The sequence below is a fragment of the Ptychodera flava genome, chromosome 11 (genome assembly GCF_041260155.1).
Source record: "Ptychodera flava strain L36383 chromosome 11, AS_Pfla_20210202, whole genome shotgun sequence".
NCBI lineage: Eukaryota > Metazoa > Hemichordata > Enteropneusta > Ptychoderidae > Ptychodera > Ptychodera flava.
Genome location: NC_091938.1, coordinates 12,078,277 through 12,094,980, shown reverse-complemented (window position 1 = coordinate 12,094,980; position 16,704 = coordinate 12,078,277). Strand labels below are relative to the sequence as shown.

At 37.6% G+C, this 16,704-nt stretch overlaps 1 protein-coding gene across 16 annotated transcripts in view; it reads left to right on the top strand.

Annotated features, from left to right (window-relative positions):
• LOC139143511 (kalirin-like) overlaps positions 1-16,704 on the top strand; it is a 344,734-nt gene that overhangs the window by 315,535 nt on the left and 12,495 nt on the right. For 12 of the 16 annotated variants that reach the window (XM_070713906.1, XM_070713901.1, XM_070713905.1 and 9 more), the window contains 12 exons: positions 2,175-2,413; positions 5,533-5,599; positions 6,255-6,361; positions 6,710-6,779; positions 7,092-7,178; positions 7,879-7,971; positions 8,473-8,601; positions 9,322-9,519; positions 9,823-9,997; positions 10,335-10,401; positions 10,639-11,272; positions 12,229-12,470. In XM_070713906.1, coding sequence (XP_070570007.1) covers positions 2,175-2,413; positions 5,533-5,599; positions 6,255-6,361; positions 6,710-6,779; positions 7,092-7,178; positions 7,879-7,971; positions 8,473-8,601; positions 9,322-9,519; positions 9,823-9,997; positions 10,335-10,401; positions 10,639-11,272; positions 12,229-12,470 — 2,108 coding nt within the window. Of the gene's footprint in view, positions 1-2,174; positions 2,414-5,532; positions 5,600-6,254; positions 6,362-6,709; positions 6,780-7,091; positions 7,179-7,878; positions 7,972-8,472; positions 8,602-9,321; positions 9,520-9,822; positions 9,998-10,334; positions 10,402-10,638; positions 11,273-12,228; positions 15,043-16,704 lie in introns of those variants that run through there. The other 4 variants (XM_070713903.1, XM_070713900.1, XM_070713909.1 and 1 more) reach the window with 2 other exon arrangements.

Below are 16,704 nucleotides of genomic sequence, written 5' to 3'. Positions count from 1 at the left end.
CAGCATTTAGGACTATCGAATCTTTTTACGTATTAACTTAAGTAGGCTAGCCATACTACACCACAGTATTTTTACCAACTTCTTAATTTTTTTTCTAACCTTTATAGTTCATAGGTAGCATTTAATAATTAGTTTTACTAGTTCCTTAAAATAATTCAAACTCTTTCTCCAAAATGCATTTTTTCCGACTATATTTATCCTTTGTAGAGTTAGATAGATTTAGAATTTCATAACTTTCTTTTAGATATGATTATTTGACAAATTTACTGATTCTTTAAAAGGTAATTGTGATTTTATAGATGTGTGGTTGTATATATTTGTAAAAAGTTGTGTTCATGAGGTCTGTATGTGAAATGTTCAAAAATCCCCCAGTTCACTGGCGTAATAGAAAGTGCTATCGAGAAAGTTTAGTGAACTTTGTTCAACTGAGAAAAGAAATATTTTCATGATCTGCAGGGGTTTGACCAGACACGGATGAGTTTATTCTTGTGTTTGTAATCCCAATATAAGTATGTTCAAAAAATTGTCACCATTAAAAAAGTCACTGCAAAAGCTGCTTGAAATTCCAATAACATGAATTGTTATAGGTACTGTATTATAAAGCAAGCCATGCATCTGCAGTGAATCGGGGTGACGAATGCAGTGGTCACAAATGAACAAGCAACTCTCTCTGTGCTGGTACCAGCCATAGATGCAGAGTTTCAAAGGGTGGTCTCTGTTGGTTTAGCCCCGTTTGGCCTGTAAACAAAGACGGCCTATTCATAGCTACATGCGTTACAATGCGATTATTAATTATGCCTTGCGTACCACCACAACCACCATGTCTATAATGTATATCTGCCAGCAAATATTTTTTGGGACTGTGTCTGACATAAGTAAACGTTTTAATCACATAAATTTCAGCAAAAAGGTTCAGTGGAAATGCTAGTTTATACACACCCAAAATGTGAAATTCAACACCAGGTATCAGAAATTACTATAGGTGTGAAAGACTGCATACCAAAGTCTAATTGCACCTAACATTATGAGTTGCAGTGCTATTGTCCAGCACAAATTCCAAAGACAAAAGGGGGTCATATAACTCCTCATTTACAACTCAAAATGTCATCTGATTCCATGTACCGGGAGTGATGTAATAAATGTTGATGTAAGCCAGCAAATCTGATTGGCCATTGCAAGATGAAAGTAATGCTGTCCTTCAATGAGAAGTCACCTCTCACACATTTTCAAACCATCTGTCATCAAAGGTCATGCTCTATCATTTGTTCGTGTGAAAAACCCGGTTCTGACAAAATTTTTATTTAGAATCACCAACAGATGTTATCATCAGAAAAATTGTTATTCACGCGTAGACATCAATAAAATTATGAAATTTTGAAATTTCTGCACTCTGAAATTATAGTGCCTGGTATTCAAAACTAGGAAAGGCAATAATACATGTTTGAGGGAAAATAGCAACAATTCTGATACCAGGTTTTGGGAAACTACTGAGATTGAAAAGAGGTGGAAAATATTGTAGGTTTTCATAGGCAGAGTTCTGTACACTGAAAATGAGAATCATGTATAGAATGTTGTTGTATCATTTTCTGTGATCAGAACCATAGTAAACAGCATAGGAAACAACAAATAAAAAATTTATAGAAAATCATACCTTTCAATTCACTCCATGCGAAGAGTGGAATATTTGCCCTGCCAAACTGGTGGTGTTACCATAGCACACTATGTTTTCTCAGTGGTGACTGTGCTTCATTGGAGCGTTGACGTGTTGTTGCATGGATACACTTTTTTCTTTCAGCCAATCATGGAATAAAAAAAGAAAAGAGACTACACTTATGTAAAGGGTGTTTTCATTGCTCTGAACAAAATAATCAGACTTATTAACATCAGTAGAAAACTTCATCTTTGCAATCCTAACAATAGTTGATACAATTGCAAGAGACATGTGGTGTTAATGCCTGGTGCAAAGATAAAGTTTTCTAACTTGTTGAAACTTTTTCAAACTTCTTTTCTCCTAATAACTAGATACTGTAGACTTCCTTTGTTTAGATATTTATGACATACAAAGTCAATTGTACCTGTATTAATGGCCATTATCCATCGGAAAATATAATGTGTTGGTCTTTCCCCTCCTCATCCCCTCATCCCTGCCTCCCCCTCCATTCTGAAAAATCCAGGAGGAGAGCTTGGAAGACTCCAAGCAGCAGGAGGAAGACGAGGAAGGAGCCACGGCAGACGTGGAAAACAAGGACGACGAGAATCAAGAGAACCAGGATGAGGTGGAAAAGCAGGAAACGGAAGCAGCTGAAGAAGTGAAAGAGAACGGAGAGGCGGAGGAGGAGGTGCCGGAAACCACGGAAGTCGACGAGGAAGCCCTCGCCGAGAAGAAGAGAAAAGATGCTGAACACAAGAGATCGTAAGTTAAAATGTTCCTCATCACACTTACAGGATGAAATTTTGTACGGTTGGAAGAGTTAGGGAAAGAGAGTTGACATTTTTTGATGCAGAAGTTTTACATCCCTTGTTTCCATGTCACTTGAACTGCTATATTGTTAAAAGATGCCCTCTTGGACAAATACAGGGGTTGCTTTAGAGTTCTCAAAAATCTGCAAGATTTGATGAACCACTGTGGGATTGGAGTCATGCACCTCGTACCTAAACTATAATGAAAGGTATACTGTCACCTGTTCCAATTTTGCCACAGTTACCATGGAAAGAGAAAAATCTAACCAATCACAGATTTTAAGCGGGTGGCCGCTTTTTAAAAACAGCGCCCTCACATGGGCATTTTGAATACCAAGGAAAGCCCCTTTGACCATATATGGGCATATTTAGATTACAGGTGACTGTATACCTTTAAGAACCCAGAACTACTGGTTTACACATCTCCGGATAAATAGAAGGGATATTAACCCCTTGACTACCAAGGCCAATGTATTCCTATATACCAGGCCTCTTATGTAAATATTGATAAAATCTGGGGTGTGGTCATTGCATTTACACTACTTAGAGTAAAAATTACGTAAGTACCAATAAACCATATATTTTCTGAATCAGCATGAAATTTCCCACTTTCTCATACATGTTTTGTATTTCCAGGTCACGTGACTGGTCACATGACTCATCATGTGACCAGAGTTGGCAAAGAATATGCTGGGAAAGAATATTTGAATCATCAGGATGTGTTTTGAATCCATAAAATGACTCAAATTTGAATACAGTTGCAATTTTCATGGCATTGTCTTTACATATATGTAATAATAACTACAGGGATTACCCTGGCTCAAGAACGGCATGAGATAAAATCGCACATGAAAAAAAACAGTGGGAGAATTTCAAAGTCTGTGGGAACCGGACCTAATTTTCCCTGATTTTCTGCATATTGGTTAATTTGCATAACAATACACAGTGAGACAGTTTTCGGACGACCTCAGTTTTCAGACATTTAATGACATGCTGTTCGTTATACGCCCTTCGCTCCGTTTTGATAGCGTTTTACAAGTCATGCTACAGCATATTAAGTCAGGTGACGCTGCCGTCCCGTTTTGGATTTTTTGGGGGGTAAAAGCTATTTCGGGCGCTACAAACTTGGTGAAGTTAGCTACACCGTACAATTCGAGCCTGTGTAGAACGCAACTCACAGGGACAGCCCGTGTACGATGTCTAGAAGCGCTATACACGTTGAATATAGTTGCGTCGTCCATGGATTAAACCACTGTCCCTCCACCAAAGGGACTGTGATTAAACGTAACTAATTATCACGAAATATTTCCACATAGTTTGCTAGACACATCGAAATTGAAAATCGGGGTTCGAAGTTTCAAAATATCAATATTTAGCCCCTTATCACATTCAAAATACGACGTCCGATTATACTGCGATAGTAGTCCGATTACACGCGCTCAACATGGGGCAAAAATTTGGCAACTTTGACCCCCCCTAAATGCCACTTCTGTCGGTGTTAACAGTTTGAGGATAAACACAATAAAGTTTCGAAGGGTATGGTAATAAGATTTCGTTGTGCTCGTCATTCAAGTCTATGAAATGGCTTTGGGCGAAATTCACTACCCTATCCGAAAACTGTCATTCTGAGTGTAGTTGTAATCGGAGGCGGTCGAATCCATACTTTCCAGTGCGGGAGTAACGGAAGTACAGTTGTCCAGAATAGTGAATTTTCGTTTTTTCTTCGCACTACCACTCGTACTGGACACGAATATTCCTTCGAAAGCGCCATTTTGAGCTACGACAACACACTGTACATCAGCAATGAACACTTGCTGTATCGACTCCAATGATTTGTCAATGAACGCAAAACTTCCTGTTGGCAACCAATCACAAACGCTGTTGAAACGGGTAACTCTGCAACAGCTTTTTTCTAGCGTAATTATAGCGCTCTCTACGGCGACACAATGAGTGTGGTTCTGTACTGAAAACTGGCCAAATGTTACCGATGAATTTAGATCGCGTAAAGGTATCACGTACGCGCATTTGAATTATCGGCGCGACTTTTTTGCCCAATTGATTTTTCTGAATGCGATTTTTCTGATTTTTGAGCGTAAATATCGCGTTATCGCGCCCCAAAGTGATCCCTGTAACTACCGTTTACTTTATTAATAGGTGTACCTGTTTAAGACTTTTCTCACATAAGGCAGAGTAAATGAACCACAAACATCAGCATCTGACATAATTCTGTATTTGAAAATCAACACATTTTATTTGTAAATACCTGCTTTACGTCTTCCTTGCAGAAAAATACATCTAAAATGGTTATAATTTATCAAAAAATAATTCACAATATTTAAAATACATTTTAGGGAACAACATATCACATAGCCATTCACATGACCAGTCATGTGGCGTTTTATATTGACAATATGGCTGCTATAAAATTTCGCTGGGTTATAGTAAAAAAAATATATTTCCTCCACTTTCATTAACAGAATATTGCTGTTAATAGAACATATTTACATATGAATCATTTGTTTTCAATAAATAAACATTTCATTTCATTAAAAAAACAAACCATAAAAATCTTGCAAGTAAATGACATCAACAAGCTTCTGGAAACTGTAAACAATCAGCGCGATGCTTCTGTGATCAGCTTGACCTTTTAGGGTCGAGGTCATAGGTCACGACATTTGCTTCCGGATTTTGGCCGTACTCCAACCTGCGGGGGCGCAATCACATTCAGGCCAGGTCAGAATACATCTATCTTAGTCGTGCTGCGTGCCGATGCCGAAATTACGGGATTTTTAGGGACAAAAACAAAGCAATTACGCCTATTTAACTGTGCCGGATATATCCGGCACTAAAGGTATATGGTAATTCAAAATGGCGCCGGATATATCCGGCGCACAAGGTAGTCAAGGGGTTAAACTCGACTCAGAGTACCTTCTTCCCATCATTGAAAATCTACACTGTTAGTGTACCCATTCTGTGATCAGCAATTTTAGCAATATTTATCCATATCTACTGTTACTTTTTTCAGTTCTTTGACGTGAGGTCATTGATACTCTTTTTCACATTTGTTTTCAGGTTTATTTTACATGAACTAGTTGAAACAGAAAGAGATTATGTAGCTGACCTTGGCAAGGTTGTTGAGGTAAGATGAACTTGCTTGTTAGACCAGTAAAACTTTTCAAGTTTACAGTGCTTTTGAATTGACATAGTGTGTCCATATATCCTTTCACCCCTATTTGCAGGTGTTTTTTTCAGAGTTTGCCATTGCAAAATTACATAGCTCTGCCAAACTTTGGCAGCGTAGAGGTTAATACAATAAAAGTGATGTAATGTCAATGCAATGTGGACATCAAGTAAAAGCAAAGAACCAGAGACTATATCAAATGTTCAAATGTTTTCAGTTCAACATAAATGTATTCACTTATGCTAATTTTATTGATGAGTATTGTGTAAGTATGCAAATATTATGTTAATTATTCATTATCAATCTTACTCTGCATATACTGTGAGGAATTCATGGAAAATTTTGTTCAGCCTTATACCAATGCGTTTAACATTTTCTTGTGTCACAGAGGAGTTTTTTAAGTCAGTAGTGTACCAATTTAGCTGAGAGAAAATGTCACACACTTTTGAAAAAATAAGGAAAAAAAGGTACAAGATATTGAGTGTCTTGTGCATAGATTCATTCTGTACCAACTACATGTATCACGCACATGGATCAGAAAACAAAACAGGGGTGTATTTAAAAGGGAAAAGAAATCACCACATTTAACATTTTCATCATTTCCACGGATCAGGGTTACATGAAGACAATGAAAGAGGAACCGTTACCTGCTGGTTTAGATGACGGAAGGGATAAAATGGTCTTTGGTAACATTCATCAAATATATGACTGGCATAAAGAGTAAGTACAGCTACTTAGTATGGAAGCCTATTACTGCCATTTAACAACCCCATTGATATTGCTGTTTTACTGAATAATGCCAAGAAGGTTTCACAGATACCGATTTCTTCAGCATATCGGGTGATCTTAGGCTTTTTGAATGTCAGGCATGTTGATGTCTCATGATATAATCTGTTAGATACACCAGTGTTCCTTCTGAAGTGACTTTGGACCAGAAACTTTAAATTGTACATAAAAATCCTATCCAGATATTCAAGACATTTCATCACTACATCTGTTGTGGTCATCTTTATGTACATTATTATTATTTTAAGTTGACAACCTGATGGTTCCTTCTTCCTTTTCCAGAACTCTTTCTAAGGAAATTGAAGGGTGTCTAGAGAATCCCGAGAAGTTAGCCAGTATATTCCTCAGATATGTAAGTGTATTGCCACTCTGTTGAATTTGAAATGTCCAAGCATATACCAGCACCATGCGTGTAGATATGCATCTCTTTTGTGTACGCATACTCATATCTTTCCTGACAAAACAGTGTTCACTTTTGATGCTTTACCCACACGATGAAAATGGCTTATAGGTTTTCATGCCTGTCTTACAGTCCAGTCTGTCATTCTCATCAATTTCCATCAAAGTTTAGTTTTAAACCTTGTGATAGTTCGTTGCAGAAGTTTTTTTTTTAAACCTTCAAGAATAAGTGAAACAAGTATTCTAACATATTTGCTCTTTACAGGAGAGGCGACTTCAAATGTACGTTGTTTACTGCCAAAACAAACCCAAGTCAGAATACATTACATCAGAGTATGAAGCCTTTTTTGATGTAAGTGTAAATGCTTAATTTCTATACAAGCTTACTACGTCCTGCTTGAGTCACTTAGTGACTTCTGTAATATCTTCAACATTTGAAAATAATTGTACCATTGAATTATTGCAAATGAAGAAATTTATAAGTTATGCAGCAGCTATTGAACAGAGAAATAGATCTTCATTGCCAGTGTAAAAATTGTGTTATTCTTACAATTTCTTTGAGCCTAGACCGAAGCACATTCCCACCCTTCTTGGAGCTATGCTTTGGTACATTCCCTTCTTGCTAATGATAGTAGTGCAAAGTTCACTCTGCAAAGTGCAAGGTCAATATGCTTGAACTCTAGAGTGGCATTCGTCCATCACTTATTCTGGTATCAGTGATCGTTGACGTTGACTGTTTCAATGTGATTTCAGTCCTTTGTTCCTCTTTTCAAGCTGTCGACAGTTAATCAATTTGCTCAGAGATAAAGGTGATAAGGAACCTCCCTCTTAAACTATCAGATAGATTTAGACAGAAGGAGAGAGTGAGACAAAAATATGTGCATGGCTTTCAGAAAGCCCTATTATGTGAAATTGCTTAATATCTTTCATTCTGCAAGCCTTACAAGTATTACAAAGTCAAATAAGGGTGATTCTCTGAGTGGGATAAATAAATCTAGACAACGTTACTTTTATATCAATGACATCATTTTTTTATCTGTGGTTTTTCTTAGGATTTAAAATTGAAATTAGGACATAAGTTATCAATTCAAGATCTTCTAATTAAACCTGTACAAAGAATTATGAAATACCAACTTTTAATTAAGGTAAGGAATTCATTACAAATATCTTCCTTGCTGATAACAGTAAGCAAATATGGCTGCTGAGTGCTATGGAATATGAAAAATGTCTGAGGAGAAGCGATATTCTGCTGCTGAGAAGCTATCTGAAAATGTACTGAAAGAGACCAGAAGAGTGGATTTTTAGATCTCTCAAACTTTGCAGTGAATAGAATACGGTTATAGGTCAACTGTGCCATGTTGCCCCGTCAATCTACAGCATTGTTCAAATTCTACTACTCAATACCGTGTCTTAATGTACTTTTGAAAAGAAGACTATCAGGCATGTCAGAAGAAGAGAGCACTTTGAGTATTTACACCAAAACAGGTCGGTGAAATGTGTGCGACTAGAAAGATACAGCTCGATCTTTAGCTGTGTGAATCCATGTTATAGAAAATTCCCAGAATGCTTTGTACATGCTGAAAGGTGAAAGGAAAGACAACGATGCCACAATACCATCAAATTTGCTTTTTTCGTTTTCATCACAGGACTTTTTGAAACAGAGCAAAAAGATGGGAGTTGATACCAAAGACATGGAGAAAGCAATGGACATAATGTGTATAGTACCAAAGAGAGCCAACGATATGATGGCGTTAGGAAGGTTGCAGGGATGGGATGTGAGTTCTCAACAATATTTTTCTCGTTGTTTATGTCATACGAGTATACAGACCGGGATCAAACAAATCCAGTTGAATTAGGGCATGGACCACATAGTTTTCTGTTTGCAAGCGTTTCGTCAATTCTGCTTTTTCAGCCACATAATGACTAGTGACTCTAAATTAAATGAAGGTCTACCAAAATATCTGGTGACACCACTTGGTTTCATCACCAGACTTTGGTACAACTCACTGTGTTCAACAGAGTAGGTGGACCTGTACACAGGGAAATTGGAATGGAAGGGGTGTTTTGAAGCTTAACCAGGAGACAGCAAATACTAAAATGGACTTACTCCCCACCCCCATTTCTTTTGACTTTTATATTCTGTCAGAGCTTTTTGAAAATCTGGCACATTTGTGTAAGTCACTAAAACTTACGTGATTCATTAACCCTTTGACCTTTGCTCAAATGTACATTTCCGTCCTATGTCATAGGTCACAGGGGTGGGGGGGGGGTTGAAGGTTTAACCTTCATGAAAGTAATGGAAAGAAATGTAAAGATGAGACCCCAGAGGGACAAGGTTCCCATCTTTGGTCAATAATTTAGTTAGGTGTCGGACATCATATGAAAGAAGAATCTGAGTCAGACCAAGAAAATGAAAACTTTGTGTCGCCATTAAAAGTATGTTTGACTTAGTGTTGTATATGTGTTTCTTCCTCCTCCTCCTCCTCCTACTGCAGGGTAAAATAACAGCCCAGGGAAAACTTCTGCGGCAGGACACCCTCCTTGTATCAGAGGGCATCGCTAGTCTTCAACACTTCAAAGGCAAAGAGAGGAGGGTATTTTTATTTGAGCAGATGATCCTGTTCAGTGAAGAGTTAGAAAAGAAGAAAGGTTCCATGTACCATCCTGGCTTTGTCTATAAAAACAGTGCCAAGGTAAGATTGCTTCCTATTGGCTGTTGTGGTGATATTTCATTAACATAGGGGGTCTTCAGTATATTTGCATAATTTTGGCTTTCAGCCAACAGGAATTAAACAGCTGTTAAAGGCACCCTATCTTCTTTTAAAATTTTGCTTTTAGAACAATAGGAGTGTATCCTACATTGGACAGTAATTTTGCTCAAGGAAGTAACTGTGAATCTTTCAGACCATCCAGTGACATGTCTTGTCTAAATTTTCAGTGATAGAAACTATAAGTTGAAGGTTCCATATAAAAATTTGCGTGGTTTTGTTTTGTAGGTTAACACCATGTCTCTTCAAGACATCAAGGAAGACCCGCTTAAATTTCGTCTCACAGCGCGCACAAAGAACGGCTCTGAAACGTTCGTTGTACAGTGTGTATCCGAAGAGAGCAAACAGCAGTGGTTGAAAGAGGTTGGAGAACTCCTCGACAAACAGCAGAATTTTCTAAGAGGTATGAGCATGCCTGTGTACTAATTTTAAAAGAAAATGAGTTTTTACAAAGGTTCACACCTAAATTTGATTCGTTACCTGTTGAACTTTGAACTTTGACCTTCTGCTGAAGCTCTGCTCTTCAATCACAAGAAGTCATCATCAACGGCTGTTGTGCACATCCCCATGATGAAATATTCAGTGTTCAGAAAGTGTGTCTGGTTTTTGCCTCCAACAATATGAATATTTCACTGCATTATCATATATGATTTAAAAATGAAGATCTATCTCAAAAGGTGAAGGTTTCTGTAAATAAGCGTGCAAGTGTGTTTTTTTTCTCTCACAACCATCCTCTGTAGCTCTCCAATCACCAATTGAGTATCAGAAGGAACTTGTAGGAGGCAGCAGGAATAGTTGGGGACTCGGGTAAGTACACAGAAAAATCTAAGAGATATGTAACCCTTGTAGTTCAGATGGACATTTGATTGATGATTAACTCTTCATCCCAATATGCGTATCATCGGATAGCAGTACTAGATTTGAAAAAAAAGTAGAGTAAAATTACAGCTATCGTTCCTTTAACTTGTCATTTATTCTGGTGCAGTTATTCTTTGGTGTAATTTTGTTTTATTCTATGACTGTTATTGTTGAATTTTGGGACAGGTTGGAAATGCCGCAGGTATCCCATTCAAGGTCGCAGTCACAACCTGCAACGCAGACTGGGGCCTTGAGGAAAACTGATTCCCAATCGACAGGAGCAACCAAGAAACAACAGAAAAAGGGATCGCCGGCAAGGACCGGAAAACTTGAAAAACAGAAGGAACACCGGCGGCACCAAACAATGCCGGCGGGGATTACCATCAGTGAACTCAAGGACAGTGGCGTTTTGCCACCCTCCGGCACCGGGAAAAAGTTTCCAGAGGGACGCAAGTCTGTGCCATCTGAGGATCATAAAATTGCTAAAACTGATAAATTGAAAGTCGGTGGGGAGGTGAGAAAGAACTCGCTGCAGATGGAGAAAACGTCCAGCTCGCCGACTGTGAAGAGGAAATTTTTTGACGGAATTATGCAGTCCTTTAGGAAACCGAAAAACGAGAGCCCGTGTCCATCGCCAGTGCCGCGGGACTCCTCGCCAAAGCCGTCGGGAAGGAGTTCAATTGATTCCTCCCCTGTGAGGATAAGGACTCATGAACACGAAGATGCCAAGCGGCACAGCAGTGCGTCGTTTGAAAACAGACTCAGTTACACGTCCACTTCCAGTACGGAGCAAGAGGACACATCAGTGAGTATGGCAAAGGCAAGGAGGAGTATATACTCTCTTGGTGGGGAATGGGGAGGTGGGATAATGAGTGGTGAAGGGGGTAGAGGGTGGTGATGATGTTACATACATGTAAGGGTGGATTGAGTTCGAGGAAGACAAAAAGAAAGTGATAATTCCACACGAAAGGGCCGGGAGAAATGATAATGTGAAGTTGCATCACAATATTTTGGACAAGTTTATAGAGGAAGACGGGACGAAATGATCGTGGAAAAAATACAGTTTGCAATCATTCTTGAGACACTAAATAAATCATGAAAATTCTAGAGTTTTAGTTATAGAGTGCCAGGACTAGAACAAATTACCACCTGGGCTTGTGCCCATGGATAAATTTTACCGTAGACTACTGTGGGAGTTTACAGGTTGGCAAAATTTTCATCCAAATGTACAAAGTATGCTTTTTCCATAAATGTAAAATGCATTTTTTGCTTGTTTAATATTTTGATTTGACTCGCAAAATATCAGTTGACCATTTACTATCACAAATATAAAGTTTCACATTCATAAATGGTTTACATAACCATTACTCTGCTTGTTACATGAATTGTCACAATTCTCTCTACCCAGCAACACAGAATATATTAGTCCAGCACATTCACTACACGTCTAGTGATTCATTGCTAGAGATACATGTACTTGTATTCTGAAAAAGTAGGCACAGTTCTAGAGTTTGCCCTCAGCTAAAATCCACCGCCACCAATCTACATACCAAAATGTTCAGAGAACAATAGGCAGGAAACTGATTTAATATCTCTATATAAGTTCAATTGCGTTCTTAGGAATGTGTGTATGGTAACTGCTAAATTTTGCTGTATACAAACACAAATAAATCTAGCTCAATGTTCTTTACCCTTTAGCTTCCTGTCTGTCAGTCTGTCTATCTATCTGTCTGTCTGTCTGTCTCTAAGCCATGCTTTGTTTTGGCTTTCTCGCAGGGGGAACCCAACGCTACGTACGTCCGCGTCATCATGAGCTACTCAGCCATCAAGGAAGACGAGATCACCGTTCTCAAGGGAGAGACTGTGCAAATACTCGCAGCCAACCAGCACAGCATGTACTTAGTCCACAGGCCAGCCAATCAGGACTCCCCGGCAGCCGAGGGATGGATCCCCGGATACGTGCTCGGACACGAAAAAGAAAACGTCCCTCTTGAAGGCGAATCGAACAGCACGCTTAAGTAAGAACTTATAGAAACAAAGACAAACAAAACACTCTGAACTTAACTCTTTTTTTTTTTCCAAAATGACTGAATATATACGTGAATGAAGGAAAGACGCGCTGAAGTGCTGTAAATATTTTTTTGCTATTCTCTGCACACAATTAACCGACTGGTTGAGAGACTAACTAAGGCTATATAATACATACATGTGCAATTCAAATACACTCCTGTTGATCACTGTCATCGTGTCCTAGTTCACACATTCTTGTGTCTCTATTAACATGGTACTGTCTTCTCCATCTGACCTCCATGCAAAGGCAAGGGAAAAAAGAAACCCAAGGAAAACGAGAAACAAATTTTATGGTTGCGATTTTGGAATTTTATGTGTGTGTGTGAGTGTGCGCGTGAATGTTTTTCTGTATGTATGTGTGGTAAGTGCTGTTTTAACCATGGCACTTACTTGGCCCCCGACTGGATATATAGTCATCGTTGGTGTTGTCTAACCTTGAAGTAGACAGGGAGAGTTGTTCACGTTCTACCAGTTCAGTACGGAACAATTTCGGAATTTTTTTTCTTGGAAAAAAAGAGATGATAGTATTTTTCCCTCAATGTGTTGTAAATGTATAGATCTACCTCTGTGCTCATAAAAAAAAAATTAGTCTTGTGTAATAACAAGGTGTTTTGCATGGAGTCTAAATGCAAATCAAAACTTTTGGAGAGAGATTTTCTTGTTTGTTGAAAACTGAAGTGCCAAGCAACAATGTCTGCCAGTAAGTTGGCACCAAGATCAGTATTTAATAAAAAACGCCCTCAACTAAGACCAAATTCTGACCTGATGGTTTAAATTCCACTTTGATGATATCTGACCAATCTGCATTTGAATCGGCAATTTCAAATATGTAAAAAAAAATTAAAACTACAAATGTTGATGTTATGATATGTTCCTGTTAACTGAGGTCTTATTTGAGGGAGGGCATGGCAAGATGGTATTTGCCAATGGTTATCAAGATATGTATTTTAGAAGCTACAGAAATGTACTTTCAAGGTTGTCGTAAATTAAAAAAGCAGAGGATTTCTTGTTTTTAAAAAAGAAAAGTGTTATATTTTGCCGATGGAGAAAACCTCAACTTGCAAAATCAGGGTCAATTTTACTTCTGAAAAACTACAATCACACCAAATATCTGACCAGCCTCTTGGGATCACACCCCTCTGCTTCCCAGCAAAATCAGAATGGTACGTTCTCAATGAATTCGGCGATACCATTTTCACTTGGAAAGGAGGGGTGTTCAAAATGAGACCTTTGCCGAATTTTTTGCACATCAGTGTATTAGATGTTTGTAAAAACAGAGAGAGCCGTGTCTTTTTTTTCCTTTGGACAATGACGACTTTTAAACAAGCGTTTTTTCTCTGGTTGTTATTCAGTAGGCGTGGAAACTTAGATCAGACTTTTTTTCAAAACCACAGTGCGTATACACCACTGTTAAAAATCAAGAGGATCTATTTCTTATAAAAGCAGTTTTTTCTTGTAACGTTTTATGTATTCAATGTGTGTGTGTGTGTGTGTCTACTTTGCACCAAAGACAGAGGGGAAATTTTACAAAAAAAAGGCCTAAATATCAAGAAACCCACACACTGGCAAACTGTTATCTCTACTTGCTTAGATACTTGTATTTCTCCACCCCCTCTAAAAAAAGTAGAGTAGTCTTGTCTGCAGGCACTTACATGTATACTAGGCCATACTATTGTGAACACAGAAGAAAAAAAGGGGTGTGTCGATGATTGTCAATTTCTGTAAAAAAAAAATCATCCCGACCTTAAATTGTGGATGTAACCCTTTCACTCCTATTTCCCAGTGTAGAGGTCCAACTTTGCCATAGCAAACAATAGGGTTGTACTAAAATTTATGTGGTGAAAGGGTGAAAGTACTCAGCCATCCTTATACTCTGTGATTTATTTTTTTGGTCACTTTCTTTTCTCAGTGTACATATTTAAATTATCAAGATATTCATTTTTTTTTCTGACATTGTATCTACTTTTTGAGTCGAAGGATGGCAGCTTACTTTTTTCCAGAAATGAAATCTTTCATGGTGGCGACAGGGTGGCACAAACAATTGTCCGTATGCTATTTATAAAAAAAATTTTCTTGTCACACAATTTAGTTGTCCACCCAGTCATGTAGTAGGCAGTTTGTTGTCTCTTGAAAAGAACAATAAAAAAAGTACAGTGAGATGGGAAACATCACGACTTTGCCAGATTTACTAAACGGATTTCACCATGAGCGATGTCATTTCTGACCTTACCTGTAGTTTATTAACGGTGCTGTGATTACGCATGTACAATTTAGTAAAAATGGATTTAAAAATAAAATACCCATCTATGTTACCGAATAGACATGCAAAACTCACAAGGTTTTGGAAGAAAATCAAAGTACTGACGATATCGCTGGAAACAGTAATCAAAAACTATTTGAAAATTGTTAGTTTGTCAAAAAACAAACAAACAAAAAAAATTCAGGCAGCACTAAAAAAGAATTGCCTTTGCAAATTGTCTGTCTCGGAACAGAATAATAAAACTCTTTAAAAACCTTAAAGACTGGCATTATGTGCATCTTTCGTGGTTTTGTGTGCAGTTGGCAAAATTGAGAAAGCTTGTAACCCTTTGGAAAGATGACCTCTCCCACTCCTCCAAAAAGAAGATCTGAGGCCACCAGACGAGGGCGCTGTTCTGGTGTAATCGTCACCTGAAACGATGTCCTAGAAGATGAGTGACTCTGATGCCATGTGTATTATTAGACCAGCTGTGATTCAATTGGATGAAGAATCTACTTTTAGTTTTTGTAATTATTTTTCTTAACTTTTTTATAATTTTTCAAAAACAATAAACCCTTCTTTGCATGGAAGTACAGAGGCATCTCTTTATCTTTCTCATTTTAAAATTTATGGAAGTCCAGAGCATGTGCTAAAATCTTTTTTAATTTTTCTGTGTTTTTTAATTTCTCTGTTGCATGCTGACTTTGCATGTCCAGATGAATAATTTTTTTTGTAAGCCATTTCTTGTTTGGGTTTTTCAATCCCATTTTGCTGATCCCACATTTTTTAGAGTTTGTTAGTTCAACAACAGACAGTGGAAAGAAAACCGACGATGACGGGTGCATCAGTTGGAATATAGATTATTTGCCGGTGAGAGGCAGCTTCATTCTTAACATGTTTGGTACCTCAGTTCTGCCAATCACAAGTAAAACACTTTGTGATAAAAACCTAGAATGTTATTTCAATACATCACGTCTCACCAAAGATGATCTGTTTTCCAAATGATGCATAGCACACTACATGACACACATGGTTAGCGATGGAATTTTCCAACATCAAACTTGAAATGTTAGTCATTATTTTTGGGTTTACTTTTTTTTTACTTTCTTTCCCCGTAAAACATTTTTTGCATTGCATGGAGGTCGATTCTCTTCTACTACTTCTCAAACCTTTTCTCATCTTGTAGACTCCTTTCCCACTTTATAATTTCCTACAACCAGTTCATTTGTAAATAAACAATAGACACCCTAATAACGGTCTGTGTATGTCAGCCTTCACATACCACATAGACACTGTGAGGAACTAACTCCAAAAACTCAGCAAGGTAGGTGGCTGTGACTTGTAACCGTGGTAACAGTTTGCTCGCCACAGCTGTTTCTATGGCAACATCTTGCAACTGTTTTGCGTGTGACTGCAATGGTTTTTGTCGTGTGTTCAATGTATCACTGTTTCAGAATTAACAGGGCAGGCATTGAATGTTCCATGTAAATGTGTTCTTAATCTGTGTGTCTGTTACAACACCTCTGTATATACACCCCTTAATTTTTCACTGCACAAAATCCTATACCCAGGCACTTCCTAGATACTTAGACATAAATTCGCATTGTTCTTCCATTGCCATGTGATACTCATATATATATATATATATATATATATATATATATATATATATATATATATATATATATATTATTATATATATATATATATATATATATATATATATATATATATATATATATATATATATATATATATATATATATATTACTCAAGTGTTCACCATCATTATGTGTGGAAAGGAAAATAACTGTTAATTATTAAAATTATTAAAGCTTAATTAAACAAGCACATTTTAATCTCTTTAGTATGCTGATGAACAAAGTGTTTTACGTTGATATGACAAAGTGTTTTACGTTGTCATATCAACATGCCAAAAGGTG